Source organism: Alternaria atra (assembly GCF_907166805.1).
Source record: "Alternaria atra isolate CS162 genome assembly, contig: 28, whole genome shotgun sequence".
Classification (NCBI taxonomy): domain Eukaryota; kingdom Fungi; phylum Ascomycota; class Dothideomycetes; order Pleosporales; family Pleosporaceae; genus Alternaria; species Alternaria atra.
Genome location: NW_025091326.1, coordinates 1,432,133 through 1,455,563, shown reverse-complemented (window position 1 = coordinate 1,455,563; position 23,431 = coordinate 1,432,133). Strand labels below are relative to the sequence as shown.

The following is a 23,431-nucleotide window of genomic DNA, read 5'->3' as shown; positions in this document are numbered from 1 at the left end:
CCCACCTTCTCACTCCCTCCACCACCAAATCAACCACACAACCCATATTACACACTACCCTAGATACCCATTTGATTCTCTTGCAGAGGATCTGGTATCTAGTTTTTACAACACAACTTTCCACATACGCGGCGGTATCCAGAGGATCCTCCGCTTTAACCCCGCCACGAGCAACACTTCGACTACGGTCCAGTACCAGTAGTCACTACTCCAAGTCGCAATCATGGCTGACAAAGGTCTTGAGGATGTGCCCGAGGGTGAGTTCTTCTCCCAGTGCTACCCCGCCGCTCTTCGAAAATGCGCGCCCCGCAGTGCGAAAGCGACGGCGACGATAGCCTCAGCCGAGAATAATGCTGCGAGCCCAGGCTAACCCACGCGCAGGCCAGATCGAGTCCAACTACGACGAGATCACCGACTCCTTCGACAACATGAACCTGAAGGCTGAGCTCCTCCGTGGAGTCTACGCCTACGGTTTCGAGCGCCCCTCTGCTATCCAGCAGCGTGCCATTATGCCCGTCATCAAGGGTGAGTTTGCCCACACATACCCCCACTACACCACCACCACCACGACAGCAGAACAAGCAACTGACAGAGGCTAGGCAACGATGTCATTGCGCAGGCCCAGTCCGGTACCGGTAAGACGGCTACCTTCTCCATCTCGACCCTCCAGAAGATCGACTCCAACGTCAAGGCCTGCCAGGCGCTTATCCTCGCCCCCACCCGTGAGCTCGCTCAACAGATCCAGAAGGTTGTTGTCGCCATCGGTGACTTCATGGACGTCCAGTGCCACGCCTGCATTGGCGGTACCAGCGTCCGTGACGACATGAAGGCCCTCCAGGACGGTCCCCAGGTCGTTGTCGGTACTCCCGGCCGTGTCCACGACATGATCCAGCGTCGCGTCCTCAAGACCGACCACATGAAGATGTTCGTCCTTGACGAGGCCGACGAGATGTTGTCTCGCGGTTTCACCGAGCAGATCTACGACATCTTCCAGCTTCTGCCCCAGAGCACCCAGGTCGTCCTTCTGTCCGCTACTATGCCCCAGGATGTCCTCGAGGTCACCACCAAGTTCATGCGCGACCCCGTCCGTATCCTCGTCAAGAAGGACGAGCTTACCCTCGAAGGTATCAAGCAGTTCTACATCGCTGTTGAGAAGGAGGACTGGAAGCTCGACACTCTCTCCGACTTGTACGAGACTGTCACCATTACCCAAGCCGTCATCTTCTGCAACACCCGCAGGAAGGTCGACTGGCTCACCGACAAGCTCACTGCCCGTGACTTCACTGTCTCGGCCATGCACGGTGACATGGACCAGGCACAGCGTGATGTCATCATGAAGGAGTTCCGTTCCGGATCTTCCCGTGTCCTCATCGCCACTGACCTTCTCGCCCGTGGTATCGATGTCCAGCAGGTCTCCCTTGTCATCAACTACGACTTGCCCGCCAACCGTGAGAACTACATCCACCGCATCGGTCGTGGTGGACGTTTCGGACGTAAGGGTGTTGCCATTAACTTCGTCACCGCTGACGATGTCCGCATGATGCGCGAAATCGAGCAGTTCTACAGCACACAGATCGAGGAGATGCCCATGAACGTGGCTGGTAAGTGCCTATCCATTCCGAGAACCTCAAACTTGATTGCTAACGTTCTCGACAGACCTCATCTAAGAAGTTGTGCACTGCTGTCTTATCATCGCCGCCTCACTCTGCCCACTAACGCTTCAGTGGTGCATTGGATAGAGGCGGTGATCTTCTAATACGAGTACGCCTGCACGGTCAGGCGTGCTCTCTGTTTGGTCCGGTTCAAAAGTGGTTCGAGGTAGGGCGAGTGATCGTCTATACATCGCGGCATCTCGGCGTTGGTCTCTCATGTGCGAAATGATTTCCCTAAAAGAATGTCTGCATATGATAGACTCACGATGCTTAGCTGACGGATGGGTCTTTTTCTGCAATTTCATGCTATTTTCCTATGTCCTCGAGGATCTGCTGCACGTCGTCAACGCATGCTCACACGGTGGGATATGTAGCACTTTTCCATTGCCACGCATGTCGATGATAACGATCGGGAGTTTCCTTTCATATAGAGATGCGATTCAATTGCATGGAATTTACTTAACCCGCTCTCCTGTCGTGACCCATTGGTGATCCAACCACGGGCTATATTTGCCAACTGTTGACGTTGAATACGACTGTCTCCGCACTGCGTCTAGTTAGGATGCAGGAGGTTCTGGGGCTGCCACGAGGTTCCTGCATGGCGCCGCCTATCGATAACCTCGGCCCTTAAACCCCACTGAGGCTCACGCTCCCGCTCCGACACCCGCCCATCTCATGAGACCGACAGCATGGCTCGCCGAAAGCAAAGCCATTGCGAGCATGGCGCTTTCCCAACGATCAGTTGTACGTCTGTGCCTTCGGCACTCGAAACTTCCGCTCCTTTCACCACGTCATAGTCTACATGTGCCATCTGCTAATTACCCTGACAGCGCGCACTGGACCGTCTCCGCACATATACGCCCCCGCCGACGCAATGGTACAATTGCCCCCTTACTAGACGCGCCGCCGTCCTCATATTGCTCTTTCCAGACCGGCATGGAGAGCTCAAGGTGGTCCTTACGATGCGGAGCGCGCAGTTGCGCAACTACGCAGGACAAGCTGCGCTGCCTGGAGGTACTTGCTCAGATGATATGGGGGGATGACATCAGACTTGCATACTGACACGGTCAAGGCAAAGCTGACACGCTCGACGAATCTCCATGGGACGTCGCGCGTCGCGAAGCGGATGAAGAGATTGGTCTTCCTATGAATGAAGAGAAACTTCGCGGTTTTACTGTGGAACACCTTTGCGAACTGCCCGCAAATCTGGCGAAGACTGAACTTGGTGTGCGGCCCTGCGTCGCGTTCCTAAGCCCGACCCAGGCTTCATCGAACAAATCTGCTTCCTCGGAAGCTAGTAACCTCTCTGTTGAAGAGAAGCTCATGCCGCGCCTCGACCCTAGAGAAGTCGCTGCCGTTTTCACTGCGCCTTTTCACAACTTCTTGCGCAAGGAGTGGGAGGGTGAAGGCCCACCACCGGTCCAGAAAGACGGCAGGCCCGAGAAGTGGTATCGAGGTTCTTGGACAAATTGGCACGAATCACGCTGGCGAATGCACAACTTCTACATGCCACGGCCTCCTCCTTCCCCCACCCTCCTACGTAAACCCTCGCGATCCTCTCCGCGATCCTCGCCAGAGGTTTTGCCGCAACAAAAGCTGCCAGATGGAGATGATCCGAGACCGGAACCTAGCGCGATCGACACCCTGACGACGTTTCGAGTCTTTGGTATGACAGCTAGAATACTAGTTGACGCGGCCAGAGTAGCATATGGCGAAGAGCCAGAGTTTGAGCACAACAGTCATCACGGAGATGAAGAGATGATAGGAAGGTTGTTGAAGATGGGTAGACTTAGTGAAGTGAGAAAGAAAGGCGAAGTACTGACCCGTGAAGTGCTCCGAGAGGCTAGTAAGATGTAGGAGATTAAGAAGGCGATTTGGTCTAGATGCGTTCACGAAGTATTCTCACCAACCGCTACTTTAGAGGTGACTGGGAAGGCATGGTATAAGTAATAGCCACACATTAATCTCTACATGAGGTATTCCCACTTTCATTTATGGTTGTTTCGTCTTTCAGCCGAGGCCGCAATGTGGATCTCGCTGCACTCTCAGAGATGTGAGGCAACAAGGCTCGCCGAGTGTAGGAAAGGATATCGATGCGCGACCGATCTGAGCTAAGAAAAAGATCTATCACAGTGGGCATCGTTGGAAGAAGGATTGATTTTCTAATCATAAGCCGGGTATTCTCGGGCGTTCTCTAGGCATGTATTACGTTGGATCACATTCAATACGAGACCTCAGCGGCGTTACTTAGATGAGAACACATGCTAAAGGCGCCCAAATATACAAACGCTTCACTGTATGGTGCTGCGTCTCCGCAGCACACTTGTATCTTTGAAAAGTAATGAATGATTAATCTCGTTCTCGTTCACGTCGCCGCATAAGCCGACCGCGAGTATATGAGCGCAATTTATGTATGGTCAAAGATGCGACACACACACATGTTGACTTGGCGAACTCTTGTCTCTTCCGCAGTGCTCCGCGTCGCGCCGTCCTGTTCGCCCGCGAGCAACGAGGTGCATTTTGTGATCAGAGCGATGTTGACATGTGAAAAAGTGCCCAAAGGCACTCCTTGGCAAGTGCACGGCGCAGCCCGCTTTTTAGCGTTCAGCCTCATGCCCAGGTGCAGATCATCATCATCCGGCAGCTCTTGCCCCGTTGATTATCTTCACGTCCCCTTGCCTCTGATCATTCACAATTTGCATCAACGTTGGGCTCTGCGCGTCATCGACGCATCGACAGCACTGCCTCGAATACTGGATCACGGTCCGATTGGTCGTTTGAATTTGAAAAGGTGTTGAGAATGCACCGCCCACGCCCAGAAAGCACTTCTTCATCACAGACCCACCGTACGCGAAGCAGTGCATGTTATCCACCTACAACGGAGGCGTGGCAAAGGTAAAGTTTACAGATCGTCGACGAATCGAACAGCATGTACTCTTTCTCTACGAACGACCTCCAAGGTTGTACGCGCTCACCTTGCGGCAGCATCAAATGTATAGGCAGGCTTCTGGAACGTACGTGGGGGCCCGGCGCTTTTTCAAGAAGTCGATGAGTTAAGATAGGCTTTTTTGCCTAAGGCTTAGCCTTGGCCGAAGCAGAGTCAAACACCAGAGTGGATCTTGGGCGAGGTTTCTGGCATTGTTGAGACGACTTCGAGATTTCTCGCGACGATCTTGGCCCGACAAGGTTTGTGCGCATGCAAGCATCAAGTGCCGCCAGTGTCAAACTTCCCTCAACCTTATCTCTGTTCTAGTATGCGGCTGTGGCTTCATCTGGCTGCGAAACGGTGGCCCCTTGTTTTGGTGCGTCTTGCGCGGGATGCTTGGCATCAAAGCCGACGCAACGGGCTCCGCTTTAAGCGTTTCGTCATCCGTTTCGACGCCCCTTTTTGGACCACGAATCACCGCCGCTCAATAGCTTGAGCCGCATCTTATTTTCTCCTTGCCCATGTTCCGCGCTTAGGAATATACCCTGGTAACTCGGAGGGTCCCGGACCGCACCATCTCATGGTGCTCCAAATTGGAGACCGCCAGCCAGCCGACTAGGGGTTCTCTGAAGTCGAAGGGACTCTCCCTGCTCCGCGGCGCGAAGCCGATGCCGTGTCAGAGCGATTCGGTCCTGTTGCCCTTGAAGCGATGCGTCAGGTTTGCTCTAGACCCTAGAGATATGGAGTAAGAAAGGACCCCCCAGTGTTGTTCATATGAGTTGGGAATTACAACATCGAAACTGCGTAGACTCAACACACGAAATCATCCGGCGAACATTAAGTTATCCACAGAGTACGCAAGCAACATAGCCACGATGCAGATCAGAGAATGCGATAAGCATTCGTCTTGAATGTTCTAAGCGACGGAAGCTAGGTCAAACGTCTTGGCGCGTCGTGCACTACCAAGGTGGAGTTTCCATTCCTGGGACTAGATGAAGCGAAGACGACCTCAGGTCGTTATCTAGAAGCACGTGCGTTGGCTGCAGCCCGGAGCTTATTCGACGCTTTGATGTGGATACTAGGAGGATGTACGCAACACTTCATCCTCGCCAAGCACTCTGAGATCCCACCATTGCTCCTTGGAGCCTCTCTGACTAGCTGCCAGAGGTCTTTGGGCGCTAGATTGGTACGCGGTTCGAAACAGGACCGATAGTAAAGAGACAGCCCCATGTTGATCCCGCTCGGCGCGTGTTAATACACTGGTGTAGTCCCGAGCATCGCCTCTTGGGTTTCTATCAAATTGCCCCGTGCAGGTCAATACTTGTCCCTATTGCGCGTTTTGTGGTCATAGTTTCTTTCGGGTTATTTCCTTTATCTACCATCACGTCCATCTTTTAGTCTTCTTACGGTGCAGGCCACCTATTCTTTCACTTCACAATGGATACTCGCTACCAACCAGAAGGTTTGTCCTTTGGCACAAAGGATAACTTCAGCCCTAATTTTGAGAATGGTCGATTTCCTCTCGCATCTGACCAGCAACAACAATCCCAATATTCCCCTCAGTCACAGCAACTGAGCCAGTATGGCCTGCCTTCCGGGCCTCGCATGCAGACCCCTCAGCAGCAAGGACAATATGGACTGCCTTCTGGACCTCGACAGGCACAACACTCACCTCAGTCAAGCCGGGATGTGAACAACTACTCCCGCTTGTCAAACCCTCAGCAGCAGCAACAGCAGCAGCAGCAGCAACCATCAGAGCAACAACAACAGCAACAGCTACATCCAAACCAGTACCAACCTCAGCCTCAGCTGGCGCCTCAACAGAGCCAGTTCGCCTTCCAGTCTGGAGAGACCACTCGCACCAATACATGGGCGAACAACACACCGGCAGCGCATACACCAGCGCCTATGTATGCATCTGACGCAGGATACTTCCCCGGCCCAGTTGACGCTAATGGATATCGCGTCGATACGAAGGAGAGGCCACAAGAACCAGAGAACCCCTTCAGAGACCCAGCTCATCAGTCTCCGCCACCGATGGACGATATCGACCTCGAGAAGCACAAGCATGACGATGGGCACTCAGGATGGGACAAGCACACTAAGATCCCCGGCAGGAAGGACCCTAATCAGCCATATCTTACTTTCGGAGAACGAATCAGACACTACACATGGGCGAACTACACGCTGACGATGGCCACGGGTGGTCTCGGTACGCTTATCGCTATCCAGCCCCATTCCTTCCCCGGTCTCATTACCATCGGTGCCGTTTTCTACATCCTCAACCTCATGCTGTTTACTGCTGTAACAATGACCATGGTTCTTCGTTTCACCAAGTATGCTGGATCCTTCAAGGGCTCCATCACCCACGAACGTGAAGGCCTCTTCCTTGGACCATTCTTCCTCTCTATCGCTACAATCATCACCGGTACTCAGAAATACGTCATAGAAGCTTACGAAGTGGATCATCCAAACCGAGCTTGGGCAGTTACCACGATGGCAGTTGCCTTCTGGGCCTATACCTTCTTCGCTTTCTGCCTGGCTAGCTTTCAATACTCGTTCCTCTTCTGCTGCCATACGTACAAGCTCACCAGCTTCATGCCTTCGTGGCTTCTTCCCATCTTCCCTATCATGCTTTCTGGCACGATTGCATCGACCATTGCCGCTTCACAGCCCGTGTCTGCCAGAATGCCAATTCTGGTTGCTGGACTTGGATGTCAGGGTCTTGGATTTACGGTCGCTATTCTCATGTACGCGCATTATATTGGTCGTCTTATGCAGGTCGGATACCCCGATCGCGAGCATCGAGGAGCCATGTTTATCGCTGTCGGACCGCCTTCTTTCACCTGCTTGGCTTTGATCGGTATGGCCAACGCTCTTCCCGATGACTTCGACTTGCAGGGAGACGGCCTTGTGGATGCCAAGCTACTCAGGACTCTGGCTCTCATTGTTGCGCTTTTCCTTTGGGTTCTAGCTATGTGGTTCTTCATGGTCACTCTCATCGCTGTAAGTCCGCCGTTGTGTCTCATCTCAATGACTATTACTAACATTACCTTTAGGTCATCAACTCCTGGGCTGTCTATTTCCATCTCGGTTGGTGGGCTATGGTTTTCCCCAACACCGGTTTCGTCATCGCTACCATCTCCATCGGCAATTCCTTGAAGGACGAAACAGTGCTCTATGTCGGGAACGGTCTTACCATCGCCGTCATCACGATGTGGTTCTTCGTACTGTTCAAACACGTCCAGGCCATCTACGTCGCAGATATCATCTATCCCGGCATGGACGAAGACATTGCGGATCACTAAACGCCAAACTTAGTGACTTCAACACCATCGCTCTACGCCGTGCGATCTCTGCTGTCAAGCTGTCTTAACGGCGTTTTCTCTTCCAGTCCGATTCTCACTCGTTGTACAACCACGTATACGCCTCACGTGAGCCAAAAGCATCACGCTCCTTTATACCCCCTGTTTTATTCTCTCTGTTCTCACCATCGCTTCTTGCTTTCTCTCAGAAGCCGCCAGCAGGTCTCAACGCTTCTACCATTATAGAACACACTCCTCCATCCATTCCAACCGTTAGACCTAGGGCGCCACAACAGAACAACTTGTAATGCACCATCTCAATCTCACTCTTTGTATTTCAAGTTTATCTTTTTCCTATCGGCTTTTGCATAGCGTCGGCGTAAAAAAATCGGGAAGGGGCAACAGATACCATGGGCAATGATTTCAAGTTGCGCACTGCACTTTGATGGGCATATAGAACGTCCAATCCATATAGATCCACAAACAATGTTCGAATGCATGCGCGCGTTTGTTGCTCTTTCCCACCATCTTGGTGCTTTCTCTATATCTTTTTTCGTCACGCTCATTTCCAGCTCCTCTCCAAAATCATCGTCTAACCCTCACTACTGCCTCTTTCCCTAAGCAACCAGGACCACATCCCCAGAACTCCATCGTTACAACCCCATCCCATCGCATCTCCGCCCCCACTCCGCGCAAGACAAGGCTGGCGAGCACACAGACAATCACAGACAATTAAAACGGCATATAACACACTGCATGAAACACCTCAACCGTCTCACATCCTAGTGGCCGCGCCAGCATTACACCTCCGACCTCCGAGGACTAGTATGAAAGCTTGGCCATCTTGGCGGAACTTCATCATTTCTGACACGTACCTGCCCCGTTTGAGCCAATGGCCGACTAGGTAACGAGGCGGACAAACCTCCGGCGGTGATCCGTGCGTCGCGCTGCGCCTACATCTTTTGTTTGATGCACAGAAGCCAAGACGGTCTTGGTTGGTACTTGATTTGTGAAAAGAATGTCTTGGTGATTCAAGGCAAGTCTTGGTCCGTCGAGACTTGAATCGAGAGATCGTGCAGTGATTGGAGACGGTGATGCATATCGGAGCGGAACGGAAAGGATTGCGTTGCTACAATACGCGTGTGTACACTGCAACCGGATGAGATGGGATGCGGGCTTGGCGAGAAGGAAAGCATGTATATGGATTGTACGGTGTGGAGTACGTCTCTGACAGTATAGTGGGGATGAAGTGGATGGAAGATGGAGAGTTGAGGGGGAATAGGGAAGGTGGAGATGTAGATCGGTGTACGCGTGTTGTATGGTACTTGACTACGTGTGAAGCTGACCAGCGCTTCGAGACGTTTGACGCGTAATGTTGCGATGCGGACGGAGTTTGATGGGCCATGACGTATATTATTCTACAGCGAGCTCTTTGGTGCCTCCTGTTCTTTCATCTGCCTTACCAGCCTAAGCGCTTCATCAAGTCCTCGTTTGGTGTTCTCAAAGTACACGTGGGAGAAAGAGCTGCTGGCTTGTCCACTGATGGTTCGTGCTTGGATGCCGTGGCTTATCACACTTCCCTAGAGCGGTGTTAGCATGAGCTGTCCTCTACACATGAATTCTTTCATCGCAACCATACGCCAGATACAGTTCTTCGCCATGTAAAGAACAAGAGAAGAAAAGGCAAGAGACTCACTCTCATCAAATGAAAAACCCTCGCAACATCCCATCTATCTCCTCTAGGATCCCAGCCCGCCTTCTGCTCATACACATCCAGCAATTCCCCCATCCCCGGCAACCCATTCTCCGCTAAATTCTCCTCATCATAAACATCTCCTCCCTGATCATCCCTCACCACCTGCTGCACCGTAGGTCCCCCAGGAATCCCACTTTTACTAGCCCGATTCCAATATGGACCAGTCACATAAACAACATCCATGAGCGGATGCCCCAACGTACTCAGCTCCCAATCCAGCACAGCAATGACTCTCGGCTCCGTAGGATGTAGAATGATATTATCGAACTTGTAGTCACCATGGATGATGCAAGTACGTTCCCTGGGTAGATGGCTTCGTATGTAAGCTACGATTTCGTCAAAATGGGCGTGTGCGCGACCGAGTTGTTGGCCGGTAGCGACATCGCGGACTTGAGCTTGTTGAGCCTCGATACGGGAGAAGGTGTTGCAGTGGCGGGTATAGAAGTCGGTTTTCTTGCCAAAGGAGGATAGGCCGATGGTGTCGGGGTCGATGGAGTGCAGCCAGGCCAGGGTGGATATGACGGATTCCCACGCGGCGCGGCGGTCGGAGATGGAGAGCGTGGAAAGATTAGGATCTGTTATTATGCGCCCGTGGATGTATTCCATGATCTGTTTTTTGGGAGGGGCATGTCAGATGATTATGTGGAAACAGTATGGGAGCGGGACGTACATAGAAAGCAGTTCCGATGATTGAAGCGTCCATACATAGACAGTATACTTTCGGGACCGGGAAGCCTTCAACTGTTCCTAGCGCTTTCAATACTTTGTATTCTCGATCGACTTGATGAGCTACGGGTGAGATGATGGTTCCACTGGGTTTCTTCCGGAGGATGTAGCGTGTACCAGCGGCATCATCAACAAAGTAGGTCGGATTACTTTGTCCGTATCCGATCTTTGTCGATACTACAGGTGTCTTTAGATTGGGTATCTCTCGCTGCAGGTACGACCCAAGCTTTTTGTCGTCCAGATCATGTTGTGTCTTCTCTTTCTGTGTACCAGCCATGGTGAACCAATCTCTGCTTCCTTATCTCAGATCCAAGTGTAAGAATATCTCCAGGGAGAATACGCGAGATACATTATGCTACTAAAGTTATGCATTGGAGACAGTAGTGTTATTCGAGTAAGTTGTGTCGATCAAAAGGTTAGCCTCGGGAAGTCGCATATGAGGGGTTCTGGGAATAAGCTAGCTCGTGCTTGCGGGGCGGGATCTACGACGAGGTGCAGTTATTGCGAACAGCATGTCGAGCAGATCGGATAATGAAGATCGTCAGAGCTGATCAAAACAGGGTTCCAGTGAAGTAATAAAGCTGAATTGATAAGACCTCTACGCTAAATAATTGCGCAAGACGAGCATCCACTATACTCTGGGTATCCCAAGAAAAGCTACAAAAAAGCCCAACTGCAACGCCAAGGAAGGAAGAAGATAGGAACAAAATCCCAATCGACCATCTTCTACTTTTCTACAACTTAGACACAAGAATAAGAAACCTCTCACATGGCGCCTCGTGTCTGAATGTAACTTTTCCAAGTAGATACTCTTCTCCTCTCACGACGACGCCTCACTACCCTCGCTGCTGAAGTAACTTTGATCCAATCGTAATATCCACTCAATCTTTTCCCTCTCGCTCCTCGCTCGGAAGATATATGTGTTGCTTCTGGCAAAGACAGCAAAGACGACGTCCTTATGCACACCGGCATTTCCTTGTCCGTTGCTTTGCTGTCCGCCTCCAAGTAGTTTCGCAATCTGTGGCGAATGGTCAATGCGCGCGGTGCTGACGTTAATGGCGTTGATTTCGTCGCCATCTGTTGAGTAAATATGAAGGTATGGCTTCCGTAGCTCGACATATCGCCGGATCCAGCGCGTGTTTGTTGGATCTGGGGTGAGGAGGTAGGATGCTTTCATGAGATTCGGGTTTTTGCTGATGAAGCGGACGGTGGCTGTCAAGCTAGGTGTTGGGCTGGGTGACGGAGAAGAAGAGCGAGGCGCAAAGGCGGCGCCATTGGCGGGTGGCTCAAGGTTTGTGGGGTTGAGAATGATTTCCGCAGGGGCTTGCTTAGTTTTCCAGAGCGAGATCATGCGTTGTAGGAGTGCTATCTGAGCTTCCTCCAAGGGCTTGTCCTTGGAGGAAGCAAGTGCGGCGGCCGGTATGCTCAGTGCCTTGGATGACAAGACGGAACGCGCTGTTTCTATATCTGCGATTCGGGCGCGGCGTTTTTCAACGTGGATAAAGTCACGCACCAAAGAGACACCACGCGGTGTCCAACCTGCGAGCTGCTCTTCGCCCTTTACGTAGTCATCCTTTGTGTTCATACGCCAGAGGTCTGTCGCGCGCTTGACGGAAGTAGGCCGGATAGCGACGTTGAAGATTCCTACTGTCGAGTGAACGACTTTTACGGTGTTCCAGATACTGGCTAAAGAGAAGAGGGACGTTTGGCGCATGTAAGAGCGGCCCCGGATCTGTACGAAGAGGTCGAAGGAGAAAGACATCGGTTCGATGAGCTTGGAGGATGTGACGTCAAAGAGGAGCGTGACCTTGACGCGGAAGTTGTCCTTTGTCGCACGATCGAGAATTTGTGACGCATGAGCTGTGCTGTCCCATCGCCCTACGAACTTGACATTTGTGGTGCCGTCGGCGTTCTTCCTGATGACAGGGGGAGAGATAAGATCGACAGGTACTTCCTTTACGGGTGAGCCGTAGTTGGGACTGTTGCCAGCCGCATCGACCATTCGGATATGACCCATGCGTACCGACTTTACATCTTCCCATTGTATCGTATCTCCAGAAGTGTGGGTAAGATTGACAACGATGCGACGCGCTAGACCCTGGTGAAGTTGATATACCCCAGCGTCCGTAACATTGCTCTGTGTTACCTCGACGGGCTGGTACGTCCCGTCATCCGTGATCTCCTGGATCTGGATACGTGAGAAGATGTCATGTGTGTCCTCTGTATAAAATTCTGACTCTGGCAATCGTGCGTGGCGGCGCTTTTGCTTGGGCTTTTCTGCTGAGTCGCGCATGTCGTCCCAACTCAGAAGCTTATCGAGGTGGATGTCCGTGACCTTCGCGAAGATAGAGATTCGAAGAAAAGTCTCACGCGGGCTCGGATAGGGAAGGCTCATACTGTGTACACTCTCGAAGCGGATAGGACCTTCGTTAAAATCGGTAATCCAGGTTGTGGTCGTGGCTCCACTCTCATCAGAGATACCAGGTACGAAGAGTACGGCATGGACTTGGGTGCCTTCTCGCTCTGGAAACCCAACAAGTTCATGCATACCAACATTAAACTTCAGTGTAGTGGAAGGGGCTTCCGCAGAGGAGGGTTCCAGTGATAGCCGGATGATACCAATAGGGTTTGCCGTGTAAGGAGAAATGACATCCAGGCTGAAGTCTCGCACTCTTGACTCAAATACAGCAGCAAGCGGGACGTCCACATCGCCAATGCGCGAGAATTCGGGCATGCAAGGTTCGGAGAATGGCGACTCAGGGTTGAAGTGTTGGAAGTATTCTGGCCGATTCATATACTGGTGCATTTGATGCATCCGTCGTACGCGATCGCGTAGCTTCTGTAATGACCACAGATGTACCACCTCCTTCTTGAAGTCGATAACGCGAACACCAACACATGGCTTAGACTGGCTGTCGAGATATTCATCGTCTTCACCGGGGATACCCATGTTCACCAAGTCGTAAGATGACGGAACAGTGTGGCCAACATCGACGATGCAGAATTGGAAGACCACGTGCTTGTCCATCTGTTGGCTCATGACTTGAGCCTCCTTCAGAACAGCTGCATTTTGCAGAAGTGTCTCCGCCATAGTAACGTACTTTCTTCGCCGCCACTGTTTGAACACGGTTCGGATCAATTCCAGTTGCTGTTCATTCTGCTCGTTGTGCGCATCTGTTGTTTCGACTTCGGGAGCCCCACTGCTCTCAGGTACGCTCTCAGGTACCCATTCGTGCCCAAGCTCTTTCATTTGGCGCGCAAAAGCCTCTTGTTGCTGCTGCAACTGCTTCTGCATCTCTTCTTTTGCAGCCCGTAACTGTTCCAACTCAATCTTGGCTTCTGCATCAGCCTTCAGTTTCGCACTGTAGTCCTCTTTCTGCTGGTCCATGTTGTCTTCCATGTCTTCTCTTATCTCCTCCATCTTTTCGCTACCGTCTTGTCTTGGCGTAGACGGCATCGTCAACATGGTGTCGAGCGAGAAGTTATCCAATGTCCCTCCAGAAGCATACTTTTCTCGTACAGGATATGACGACATTGACTCTGTATCTCCCTCGTCGCTGAATATCCGACTCTCGGGGCGTGCTTTGCGGGTCTCGCGCAACCTACTGAGATCTTCGAACAGTGCCTCAAAGTCTTCGTCTGGGAGATTCTCGATACGTTTGTCGGGCCCCAACCACGCAGTAAGAGCTTCTCTGCGTGCGTAAGAGAATTCGGACTCACGACCGCGCTGCCAGAATGCAGGTGACCCGGCTCTGGGACTGTCGGGGTCGAAGTCAGAGTTTGCTATGCTGATGGCGCTGTACGATCTGTCGTGACCGGGTCTTGGTGCGGGCGAAGGAGAGTTGAGCTGGCTGGCGGTAACCGTCTGTCGGAGCAGGCTTGTGCCTACTTCAGCACGCTCGGCTCTTGCCTCTTGGGGATTGTTGAAGCGGAAGATGTGGAAGTCGCCAAGAATGATGCGGTGGCCGCTCTTGAGTAACCTTGGCTTATCGATGCGCACACCATTGACCATCACACTAGCTGTTTCCTGAGGTATTACAGTCACCTTGCCGTCTACGTTTTCGAAATGGCAGTGCTCTGCAAGAATTTGTGAGCCGTTCAGGCGGATTTGCGCGGTCTGGCCCTCAACATCAGAGTTGCCTACAGTCGTCGTGCCCGGTTTGAGGTTGTAAACGAGGCATTCAGTCAAGAGTGGATCATCGCTCAAGTTGACCAAATGAGGCATGTTCTTTGGTGTTGACAGACCAACGAAACCCTTCTCGATGCTGATACCAAGCTCTTCCAGTGCAGCTTCTCGCTCCTTGTGGATCTCTTCTGTCTTTTGCAGTTTCTCTTCCCAGGTTTGATTCAACTCGGTATAGAGTTTCTCGGACTGATCAAGCTGCTCGGCAATTTCAGCTTTGGAGACTTTCTTGATCGAACCGTCTGCTTGAGTGATAGAGACGATTTGCTTTTCCAATGGCGTGTCGGGTGCGTACTGTTCCTCCATAATGCCGTTTGCTCCGGCACCCCCGCCCCCTCCTCCGCCTAGTTGGGACCGCAGTTTTGACAATTCTTCCTTGAGTTCTCTGATCATGCGCGCGTTGGGGTCTTCGTTTACGACAGCATGGTTCTTGATGCGCTTGGCGGAGTCGGCGTAGCGGAGCGTAGAAAGTGTCTCCTCAAAGTTGATGTCGGCCGGAGAAATGGCGGCAATCATAGCCGTCATACTGTTTCCTCCTAATGAGTCTTTCAGAAGCCATGTTAAGATGGAGTCTCGATATGGCACTTGTGTCTTCTTCTTTCCCCCGGATGACTGGTCTGCAAGCGCTGCAATGACACGACCAAGTGTGGATAGTGACCTGTTGATCTCTGCACCCTCTTTCAATCTTGCACCAGTCGCACCAGTGGACTGAGCTCGTTCTGATCCTGCCAAATCGACCAAACTGATCTTGGCCACCCTCTCCCCGCTCATGCTAGTCTCGACATCGTGGCGCTTCTGGGTGAGGGTAAGGGTGAAAACAGCGTGCGATCGAGAGGACGTCTCGTTCATGTTGGTCGCAGCCACAGTACGGGCCTTGTTTCCTTCGTCCATGAGGTTCTCGATTTCCGGAAAGGACTGGACGACCAACTTGGCCAGGTCTTCGACATAGGGACCGGTGGACGGATGCTCTCGAACTCGTAGGTTTCCCTTGTTTGACGGGTTGAGCAGATCGCGTACGCGCTCGTTGTAGATTTCCAAGTACGACACCTCCACGGTGCAGGATGAATTCTTATCTGCTTGTAATACCTTGATTCTCTCAAACATGTCCTGGCAAATCTTGGGGATGATTCCGTACTCGGCGCCATAACCCATCATAGAGTATGATTTTCCAGAACCCGTCTGACCGTAGGCAAAAATACAGTTGTTGTATCCCTGGAAAGCATTGTCGAGCAGCGGCTTGCCCAGGTCTTCGTGGAGGTTGTCCTGGCCAGCATAGTTGGGAGCGTCGCGGTCGAAGGACCAGTATGATCTGTCGAAAGCGAACGTCTTGGTGCCTTCGGCGGCGGCTTTGGCGGCCTTTCCTTTGACATCGGCATGTGATGGAGGAGAGAGAATGGTCTGGTCGCCCTTCATCTGCACGATACATTGTGCATTGCGCGCCTTTTCTACGCCTTGTTAGCCACAGCCGCATGTTGATGCAAGGGATGCATACCTCGGCCGTTGAAAGGCCTACATCGCACCACGACCTTGATGTTCCCTCCGCCGGACGCCATGATGTGTGCTGTAAATTAATTCCCAGGAATCCGGGGTATACGGAGAAAGGAGATGGCAACGGGGTGCTCGGTCTATGCAGCGGTCAGACGCGGAATCTGGGAGACTTCATGGGCGGCGACGACGGTGGACGGGCTTAGTGGGGAGTGTTCGCGGTTCAGGGGGTGGTGTAGTAGTGCATGAGTATTTGTTGTTCTGTTGATTGAACCACCAACTGCTCAAGATTAGGTACGCGATCCTGGCACGAGTCCTAGACCCCTGCAACCGACTGTTACGCTTGGACTCGACTGTCGCGCAGCAGACCCTGACGGGGTTTAGAGACACTGACACCTCTGGAGATGATCAAGACGAATCAAAAGACAAACATGATGACATATCGTCTGTCAGACACGCTTTCCACATCTCGAGGGGTAGCTCCAAATCGCGTCGGTACCTGACATGTGGAATGCTGGGGGGAGGAGACCCTAACCTTGCCTGCGTCATTCCTCACCAAAAATAATTCACCACCGCGACAAACCCACGCAAAACTACGCGACACGCATTCAACGCGTACGATTCGATGTCGGCGACAGAAGCGACGAACGACATGTTCGCACCGCCCGTGAACCGCGCCATGAAGGTGCTGGACCGCAGCTTCTTCCAAAAGACCATCCCCACCTCGGCCGCCCGCATCTTCAACCCCAAAGACATATCGCGATGCCGCAAGGAACTCACCGCCAGCAAGGACACGCTCCCAAACAACCGGATAGACCCTATAAGAGTCGACCCTGATTCGGAAAGAGCGTCCAAGGGAACCAAATGCCTGCTTTTGCGACCAGAAGTTGTGCATAGTGGTGAGTCACGTTGTGCTAGTAGTACACGAGAGTACTGAGTCTGAAACCAGGCAGATCGAACGACATGGTCCTCTAAGCTACAGAGCCTCGAGCAAGACGGCACACTAGGCGTGATACCCTACCAGCTGCAGCTCGACTACGACTACTTCACTTACTCCGAAATAACGAGCGCTATCATTCCCCCACCCGAATCCGTACACGACGATGAGATTCCCCAAGGCTTCGCCCTCGCCGGTCATGTCGCCCACTTGAACCTCCGCGAACGATACTGGCCCTACAAACACCTCATTGGGACTGTCCTTGTAGACAAGAACCCCATGGTCAAGACTGTCATCAACAAGCTCGACAACGTAGGCACCGAGAATGCCTTCCGCACATTCCAGTACGAAGTGCTCCACGGGCCAGACGATATGAACGTCGAATTGCGCGAGCAAGGATGCACCTTCAAATTCGACTTTGCAAAAGTATACTGGAACACACGTCTACACACAGAGCACGAGCGGCTCTGCAACATGTTTCGCGAAGGCGAGGCAATATGCGACGTCATGGCCGGCGTAGGCCCCTTTGCGATACCCGCTGGAAAGAAGAAGTGCTTCGTCTGGGCCAACGATCTAAACCCCGAATCCTACAACTCGCTCGTCGGAAACATCAAGATCAACAAAGTAGGCGACTTTGTCCGTTCCTTCAACACTGATGGCGGGGCTTTCATTCGTCAAGCCTCTGCCGATTTGTTGACTAGCGACGAGCACTCCGTCGCCATCTACCCCAAGACCAAGTTCTCCCGCAGCAAACCAGAAGAAAACAAACAACCTGAACCCCTCAAGACGCTTGTCCAACCACGCTTCTTCTCACACTACGTCATGAATCTGCCCGCCTCTGCCATTACTTTCCTCCCTTCCTTCATTGGCCTTTACGCCAATGTCCCCGGACACCCTGCCTCTGAGATCAAGAAACTCCTTGCACCGCATACTTCTCAGAAGCTGCCGATGATTCACGTACATTGTTTCTCGACCAAGAGCGACGACAACGTGGAGGAGATTAAGGGTATCTGCGAAGAGGTTAGCAGACAGTTGGGCACAACCATTACACCAGATATGGAGGATGTGAATGTATATGATGTAAGGGATGTCGCGCCTAAGAAGAGGATGTTCTGTGCAAGTTTTAGGTTGCCCGAGGAAGTCGCTTTTAGGGAGGTATAGAACTCTTCGAATGTGCCTTTTATATGCTAGTGCATACTGAATAGAGTGTGATACTACATAACAGTGCTAGAGTTAGAGTCGAGTCTGACTCGCGCATTACATTGCTCTCTTCCACTTTCCTCATAAATCCATCAACATCTCATCCTCGATATCCTCATCATACTCACCCTTCACTGCCTCCACACTTCCCTCGCCAGCTGTCTTCATGATCTGCCCCTCATCCTCCGCCGTCAGATCTACAAATTGACCCATATCGAAATCAAACTCTTCGTCGTCGCGGACCGTCCTCTCAGCTTCGACAGCAGGCTGCCGAACCACGACATCTGTAGCATCGCCACCTTCCTCTAAAATATCATGTTCGACTGGTCCGACTGCACTGCTCACTATATCATAATCCATACCCTCAACCTCCGGCACAGCATCATTCACCTCTTTCCTTGCATCAAGCGCCCGCTGAATGCCCTCGTGTATCTCACACCTCGTATCCACGCCACCGTTCTTCTCATACAGTTGACACAACATAGCATCAAGCTTAACGACCCACTTCATAATCTTCTTCTCAAACACAGGTTCAGCAAAAACATTGTATGCGTCTCCACATGGGTAACCCCATTCTGGGCTATTGCGCCGCATATCCAGTTTTCGAGAGCATTGCATGATGGTGTGGATGCTTGTAGGAAGGAGAAGAATAAAATTTTGGATGTGGGAACCTTTGGGTGTGCGCTCGAGGGGAAGTTTGGAGGACGTTGTTCGTTCGAGGGTGTCTGTTGTGCGGCGTCTGGGGCGACGTGTTTCGCTGGAGATTTCGTGGGGCGGGGCAATGCGAGGCTCGTGTCTTTGAGAGGAGTTCTGGGGGTGGGCTGGAGAGCTAGAGTGTTGCTGTTGTTGTGATCTGAAGTACGCCTCCATTTCTTTGGCGCTTTGGTCAAGATGGTGCGTGTTTAAAGGCACTGCTACTTGGCTGACTCTCTGGGAAACGAAGCGACATTCGCTTCCGAGTGAGGAGGACTTGGGAGTGGGCGATTGAGGGAACGGGTCATGATGGGTTTGGAGTTGACGCAATGCGTTGCGCAATTCCAACCTGGTACCATCTTCGTCATGGATACTGAGAGAATCTCTAATACCGGCCGATCGCTGATCAAACGACATCGACATCTGAATCCCTGCAGATGAAGCACGAGGAGAACCTTGTTGTTGGGCAAACCCCTGTGACTGCTGAGCCGTATTTCGAGGATCAGTGTTCATTACACGGTCATCATCAAACAGCAGATGATCTCTGGTCCCCTTCGCGCGGGGTTGTGGTTCAGCGGAGAGAGCTCGAGAATGACTATCCGCCAGGACGTTCCGCTGGCCGTGAGGATAAAGTTGTGGTGCATTATCACTGAACGGGGGCGGCCGCCCCCTAAGCTGATGTATCCCCACCCCAGAGTTGATGGATGTGATCGAAGAGCCAGCTGCCTGAACATCTCTACTGCGACCGAAGAAGTCACGAATATCACTGTTGTCATTCAAGTAGAGTTGGTTTGGAACTGTGTGTTCAGCTGCGTTGAGGATGGGTCTGCGTGGGGCAGACAAAGTGTTAGCAGGAAGTCGTGGTCCTTGGTTCATCGCAGCATGCTGATGACGAGCTGGTTGGAAAGACTGTACGCCAGCTAGAGATGTTCTAGATCCTGCATTACATGACACTCGTGTTGATGGTGCGAAGGGCTTGCCTGCGTATGCCTGTGGAGCTCTTCGACTACGTAGAGCTGAATGTACTGAAGGAACTATACCTTGCGGGCTGGTATTTGACTGACTGAAGCTTGAGAGCGGTGAGTCTGTTGGATGGATATCGGGTTGTTTAAAGTGGTTCGACATGCCGGTGTGTAAAGAAGAGGTGCTGAACTCATAGCGACGTTGTACATTTGTCGTGCTGTCTTGTGTACTTTCACCGGAACTACCTGTTTCTGAACTCAGCTGCGGTACATGCTGGATACTGCGCTCCAGTTCAACATCCGATGGAGACCTCGCTATGTTCGTTCTTGACGAAGTTTGAGGGGTCAGAGGAAACACTGGGCGTGGCCGATGGGGAGTGACAGCAGGACTGGGAGAGCTAAAATGCGAATTGCCGCCTCCTTGGCTTTTGGCTGGACTCAGCAACTGTCCATTGCTGAGAGCTTGCTTAGGCTTGATCGTGGCATTCATTCGAGCAATAGTCCACGGGTTAGATATCTGTGCCGCTCGGAGGCCTTCCTCTTCCTCGATCACCGGTGCATGTTCTTGTTGCAGGAACTGCAGATCATCTTCGTCGATGCCATACATGCTTGACCTCCAACGTGGCAGCGCTTGCGTCAGATTGGTCGGAGATTCCTCGATTGGGCTAGTAGGCTCATTCTCATGAACCATGGTGGGGCTTTCAACGCGACTTGGTAGCTGTTCTGGCAAAGCTCCGTACTGCTGTTGTGCAGAATTCGGTGGTTCAGCCTGGTGAACTTCCTGAACGGCCTCAGGATAGTAGGCTTTGAGCAATTTGTCAACAACACCAATTACTATGTCGCTGTTGTTGAACATGATATCGTCTTTGGCTGGCTCAATGTTGGGGTCGTAACTGTCAGGCGGACATATTATGTTCAAGCAGAAAAAGGGATCTTTGACACCGGCGAATGAAGGATTCGACTTGCGAAGTCGGTCTTTATAGGCTCTGATGATCTGATTGGTAGTACCACGACTACTCGACACAGGTCTCGCATCGATCGAGACGAAGGCCCCTTGATGAGCTATCTTTGACCCAGTAGCGCCTGGCTTAGGTAGGAAGGCGTGAACTTCGAAGCCATCTGCTTCCAGAACAGTCAAATCACACTGTAGAGCGCAATCCTTGCCGATGACTTTTAGGGCTGCGTCTTCGATGTTGGCATCGGTCTTGGGCGCATAGACAAAGTCACCGTTGTTGTTCTTCGCTTTCAGCACGCGGAGTCTGAATCGTATAGTAGGTCTGGCGAGCGCATAGGCCTGCATCAGCCGCCGAAGCTTCGCCAGCAACTTGGCTGAATTCTTGCGCGCTGTTTGCTTTCGGACTGGTATAAGCTCGAAGAATTTGGTGACCTTGACTGTCGTACCAACTGGGTGCGAGTCATACTCCACGCTGCATACTTTAGTACTAGATAGCTTCAGGTGCAAGTACTGATGAGAGTCTTACGAAGCAAGCTCGCCGTCACGACCATATTTGAGTTTAACAGCGGCTGGCTCACCTTCTACTCGGGTAGTGACACACAGTGAGCTACTCATCTCGGCCATGCTTGAAAGGGCCTCGCCACGAAAGCCGAGCCATTTCCCTCCGACCTCTCTCAGATCATGAAAGTCTCTAATCTTGCTGGTGCAGGAGCGTCGGCATACAAGCGAGCGGTCTTCGGTTGGTATGCCATGGCCGTCATCCTTGACTTGGATGGAGTCGATTGTGTTGGCAGCAATATCCACAAAGATACTCTTCGCCCGAGCATCCAGAGCGTTATCAATGAGCTCTTTGACGACAGAACTGGGATCAACAAGGACCTGTCCGGAACCAATCTGTCTTGCTGTTGTTGGTGGAAGGGTCGCGATACCGGGTACAGTAACGATGTCAGGGCCTCCCGCCATGCTGGTAGAGGTGAAATCGGAAGTACAAATATCTCATTCGTGCATGAAATCGAAACGGGGTGAGACTCGTGGTTTGGTAGGGCCACGGTGAGTGTTTCCATCGTGCCTACCTCTTCCAGCGGAGCCGCGCTCGACGTGGAAAGAGCGACACGCGACGTGCCGGGTGCCTTGAGTGCGCCATCGTGCTATACAAAAACTTTTATGTTATGTGAACATTACCATGTAGATCACATACCTATATGCGATGTTCTTGGTGACAAAGGTTAGCATGCGTCATGGAGCGAGGCACCAAATGTGGGGTTGCATGCTCTCTAATTAACCAATCACAGCGTGCATGACCTTGGGGTTCGGGAAAACTGCTACTCTTAAAAAGGCCCGTTGTCGCGATTCTGATCGCTATGTATCTCTAGTCGATTGCTTACTTGCTTCAAAGGTCGCGCGCAGAAAGTATCTTGGTCGATAGTATTGCGGTCACATTATCAACACTTCGCGACTTTTCGCCCCAGGAGTACCCCAAGGTTTTCCACCTGCACAGGTATGTCCTGAACGCGGTCACCACAAGACTCGTATTCATGCTGATAATTTAGTCTCTTAACACGAAATCTATACCATGGCCTATGCGACTGATGCTGCGCGGTGGCGAGCCCTCACAGTAAGGGACGCGGACGCAAATGGACACTTCATCTATTCCGTCAAATCGACACGAATCTACTGTCGGCCAACATGTCCGGGACGACTGGCACGTAGGGCAAACGTCGGCTTCTATGCGACACCATTGGAGGCTGAGGCAGCTGGTTACAGAGCCTGCAAGAGGTGCAAACCCAACACTGTACTTGAGGATCCACAGGAGCGAGCAGTGGAGAAAGCATGTATATTGATCGACGAAGCCTTGAAGAATGAGGACCCCAGTTCACTAAGGCTGCAAGACCTTGCTAAGAAGGTCAACCTCACGCCGCGGTACTTTCACAAGATCTTCAAGGACAAGACAGGCTCTACGCCAAAGGAATACGCAAAGAAGATAGCGATCGAGCGCACCAGCCCCAGCACCATATCCACCTCAACGACAACCGCAGATGGAGGCAACCAATCGCAGAATTGGGATACATTCGACTTCAATGACCTAGTTGGTGTGGGTACAGACTCAAGTCCCCTAAACATGAATGATTTTACTGTGCCCGAAGGGCATTCGTCTATGATCCATCACGATCTCGACTTCGACATGAGCAATTTCCTTGAGTCTTGGGGCGACAGCTATGCGTTCGACCAATCTGTTTCATGGGTTTCTGAGTCCTTCTTGGAAATGCCAATCACGACGGACTTCTACAAGAAGGCAGAACCATCTGTGTCAACACTTGAGCTGGATGCTGCTGCGTTGCTCGACAGCAGTAGCACGACTAGTAGTCTGCAAACCTAGTTTCCATAGCGTCCACGTATGAATGACCGCGCGCATTTCACAAGATGTGCACTATGCCCTTGCTGCTAAGCAAACTCATGCAACTGCCATGTAAAACCCTATCAGCCTTCGCTCGCCAGCCGAGCTGGCTTCATCATGGGTCACCGAGCGAATACCGCGCTGTGTTCGTACGTGACGCATCGCGTGCTGCGATCGTTTCGGCCGTCGTGGGATGTTCTCGTAGCCTATTCTCTACATCGTCAGCAACAGTTCGAAAATCGATTCCGATAATGTA

At 51.9% G+C, this 23,431-nt stretch overlaps 8 protein-coding genes across 8 annotated transcripts; 5 read left to right on the top strand and 3 right to left on the bottom strand.

Annotated features, from left to right (window-relative positions):
• Positions 1-223: 223 nt before the first annotated feature.
• On the top strand, positions 224-1,667 carry ALTATR162_LOCUS7535 (uncharacterized protein; the record flags this gene model as incomplete). Its single annotated transcript, XM_043315163.1, has 4 exons — positions 224-257; positions 382-525; positions 600-1,601; positions 1,657-1,667. 4 exons carry the CDS (start codon positions 224-226, stop codon positions 1,665-1,667), a joined length of 1,191 nt encoding a protein of 396 aa, XP_043171098.1.
• A 660-nt stretch (positions 1,668-2,327) lies between these two features.
• On the top strand, positions 2,328-3,509 carry ALTATR162_LOCUS7534 (uncharacterized protein; the record flags this gene model as incomplete). The annotated part of the gene is made up of 3 exons (XM_043315162.1): positions 2,328-2,396; positions 2,483-2,666; positions 2,725-3,509. 3 exons carry the CDS (start codon positions 2,328-2,330, stop codon positions 3,507-3,509), a joined length of 1,038 nt encoding a protein of 345 aa, XP_043171097.1.
• Positions 3,510-6,015: 2,506 nt separating this feature from the next.
• ALTATR162_LOCUS7533 (uncharacterized protein) lies at positions 6,016-7,886 on the top strand (the record flags this gene model as incomplete). The annotated part of the gene is made up of 2 exons (XM_043315161.1): positions 6,016-7,584; positions 7,638-7,886. 2 exons carry the CDS (start codon positions 6,016-6,018, stop codon positions 7,884-7,886), a joined length of 1,818 nt encoding a protein of 605 aa, XP_043171096.1.
• A 1,415-nt stretch (positions 7,887-9,301) lies between these two features.
• Positions 9,302-10,642, bottom strand: ALTATR162_LOCUS7532 (uncharacterized protein; the record flags this gene model as incomplete). The annotated part of the gene is made up of 3 exons (XM_043315160.1): positions 9,302-9,463; positions 9,580-10,248; positions 10,310-10,642. The coding sequence occupies 3 exons, from the start codon at positions 10,640-10,642 to the stop codon at positions 9,302-9,304; spliced, it is 1,164 nt and encodes a 387-aa protein (XP_043171095.1).
• A 543-nt stretch (positions 10,643-11,185) lies between these two features.
• Positions 11,186-16,101, bottom strand: ALTATR162_LOCUS7531 (uncharacterized protein; the record flags this gene model as incomplete). Its single annotated transcript, XM_043315159.1, has 2 exons — positions 11,186-15,993; positions 16,041-16,101. 2 exons carry the CDS (start codon positions 16,099-16,101, stop codon positions 11,186-11,188), a joined length of 4,869 nt encoding a protein of 1,622 aa, XP_043171094.1.
• A 584-nt stretch (positions 16,102-16,685) lies between these two features.
• On the top strand, positions 16,686-18,131 carry ALTATR162_LOCUS7530 (uncharacterized protein; the record flags this gene model as incomplete). The annotated part of the gene is made up of 2 exons (XM_043315158.1): positions 16,686-16,932; positions 16,987-18,131. 2 exons carry the CDS (start codon positions 16,686-16,688, stop codon positions 18,129-18,131), a joined length of 1,392 nt encoding a protein of 463 aa, XP_043171093.1.
• Positions 18,132-18,251: 120 nt separating this feature from the next.
• On the bottom strand, positions 18,252-21,743 carry ALTATR162_LOCUS7529 (uncharacterized protein; the record flags this gene model as incomplete). Its single annotated transcript, XM_043315157.1, has 2 exons — positions 18,252-21,252; positions 21,307-21,743. The coding sequence occupies 2 exons, from the start codon at positions 21,741-21,743 to the stop codon at positions 18,252-18,254; spliced, it is 3,438 nt and encodes a 1,145-aa protein (XP_043171092.1).
• Positions 21,744-22,353: 610 nt separating this feature from the next.
• On the top strand, positions 22,354-23,157 carry ALTATR162_LOCUS7528 (uncharacterized protein; the record flags this gene model as incomplete). The annotated part of the gene is made up of 1 exon (XM_043315156.1): positions 22,354-23,157. The coding sequence occupies one exon, from the start codon at positions 22,354-22,356 to the stop codon at positions 23,155-23,157; it is 804 nt and encodes a 267-aa protein (XP_043171091.1).
• Positions 23,158-23,431: the final 274 nt, after the last annotated feature.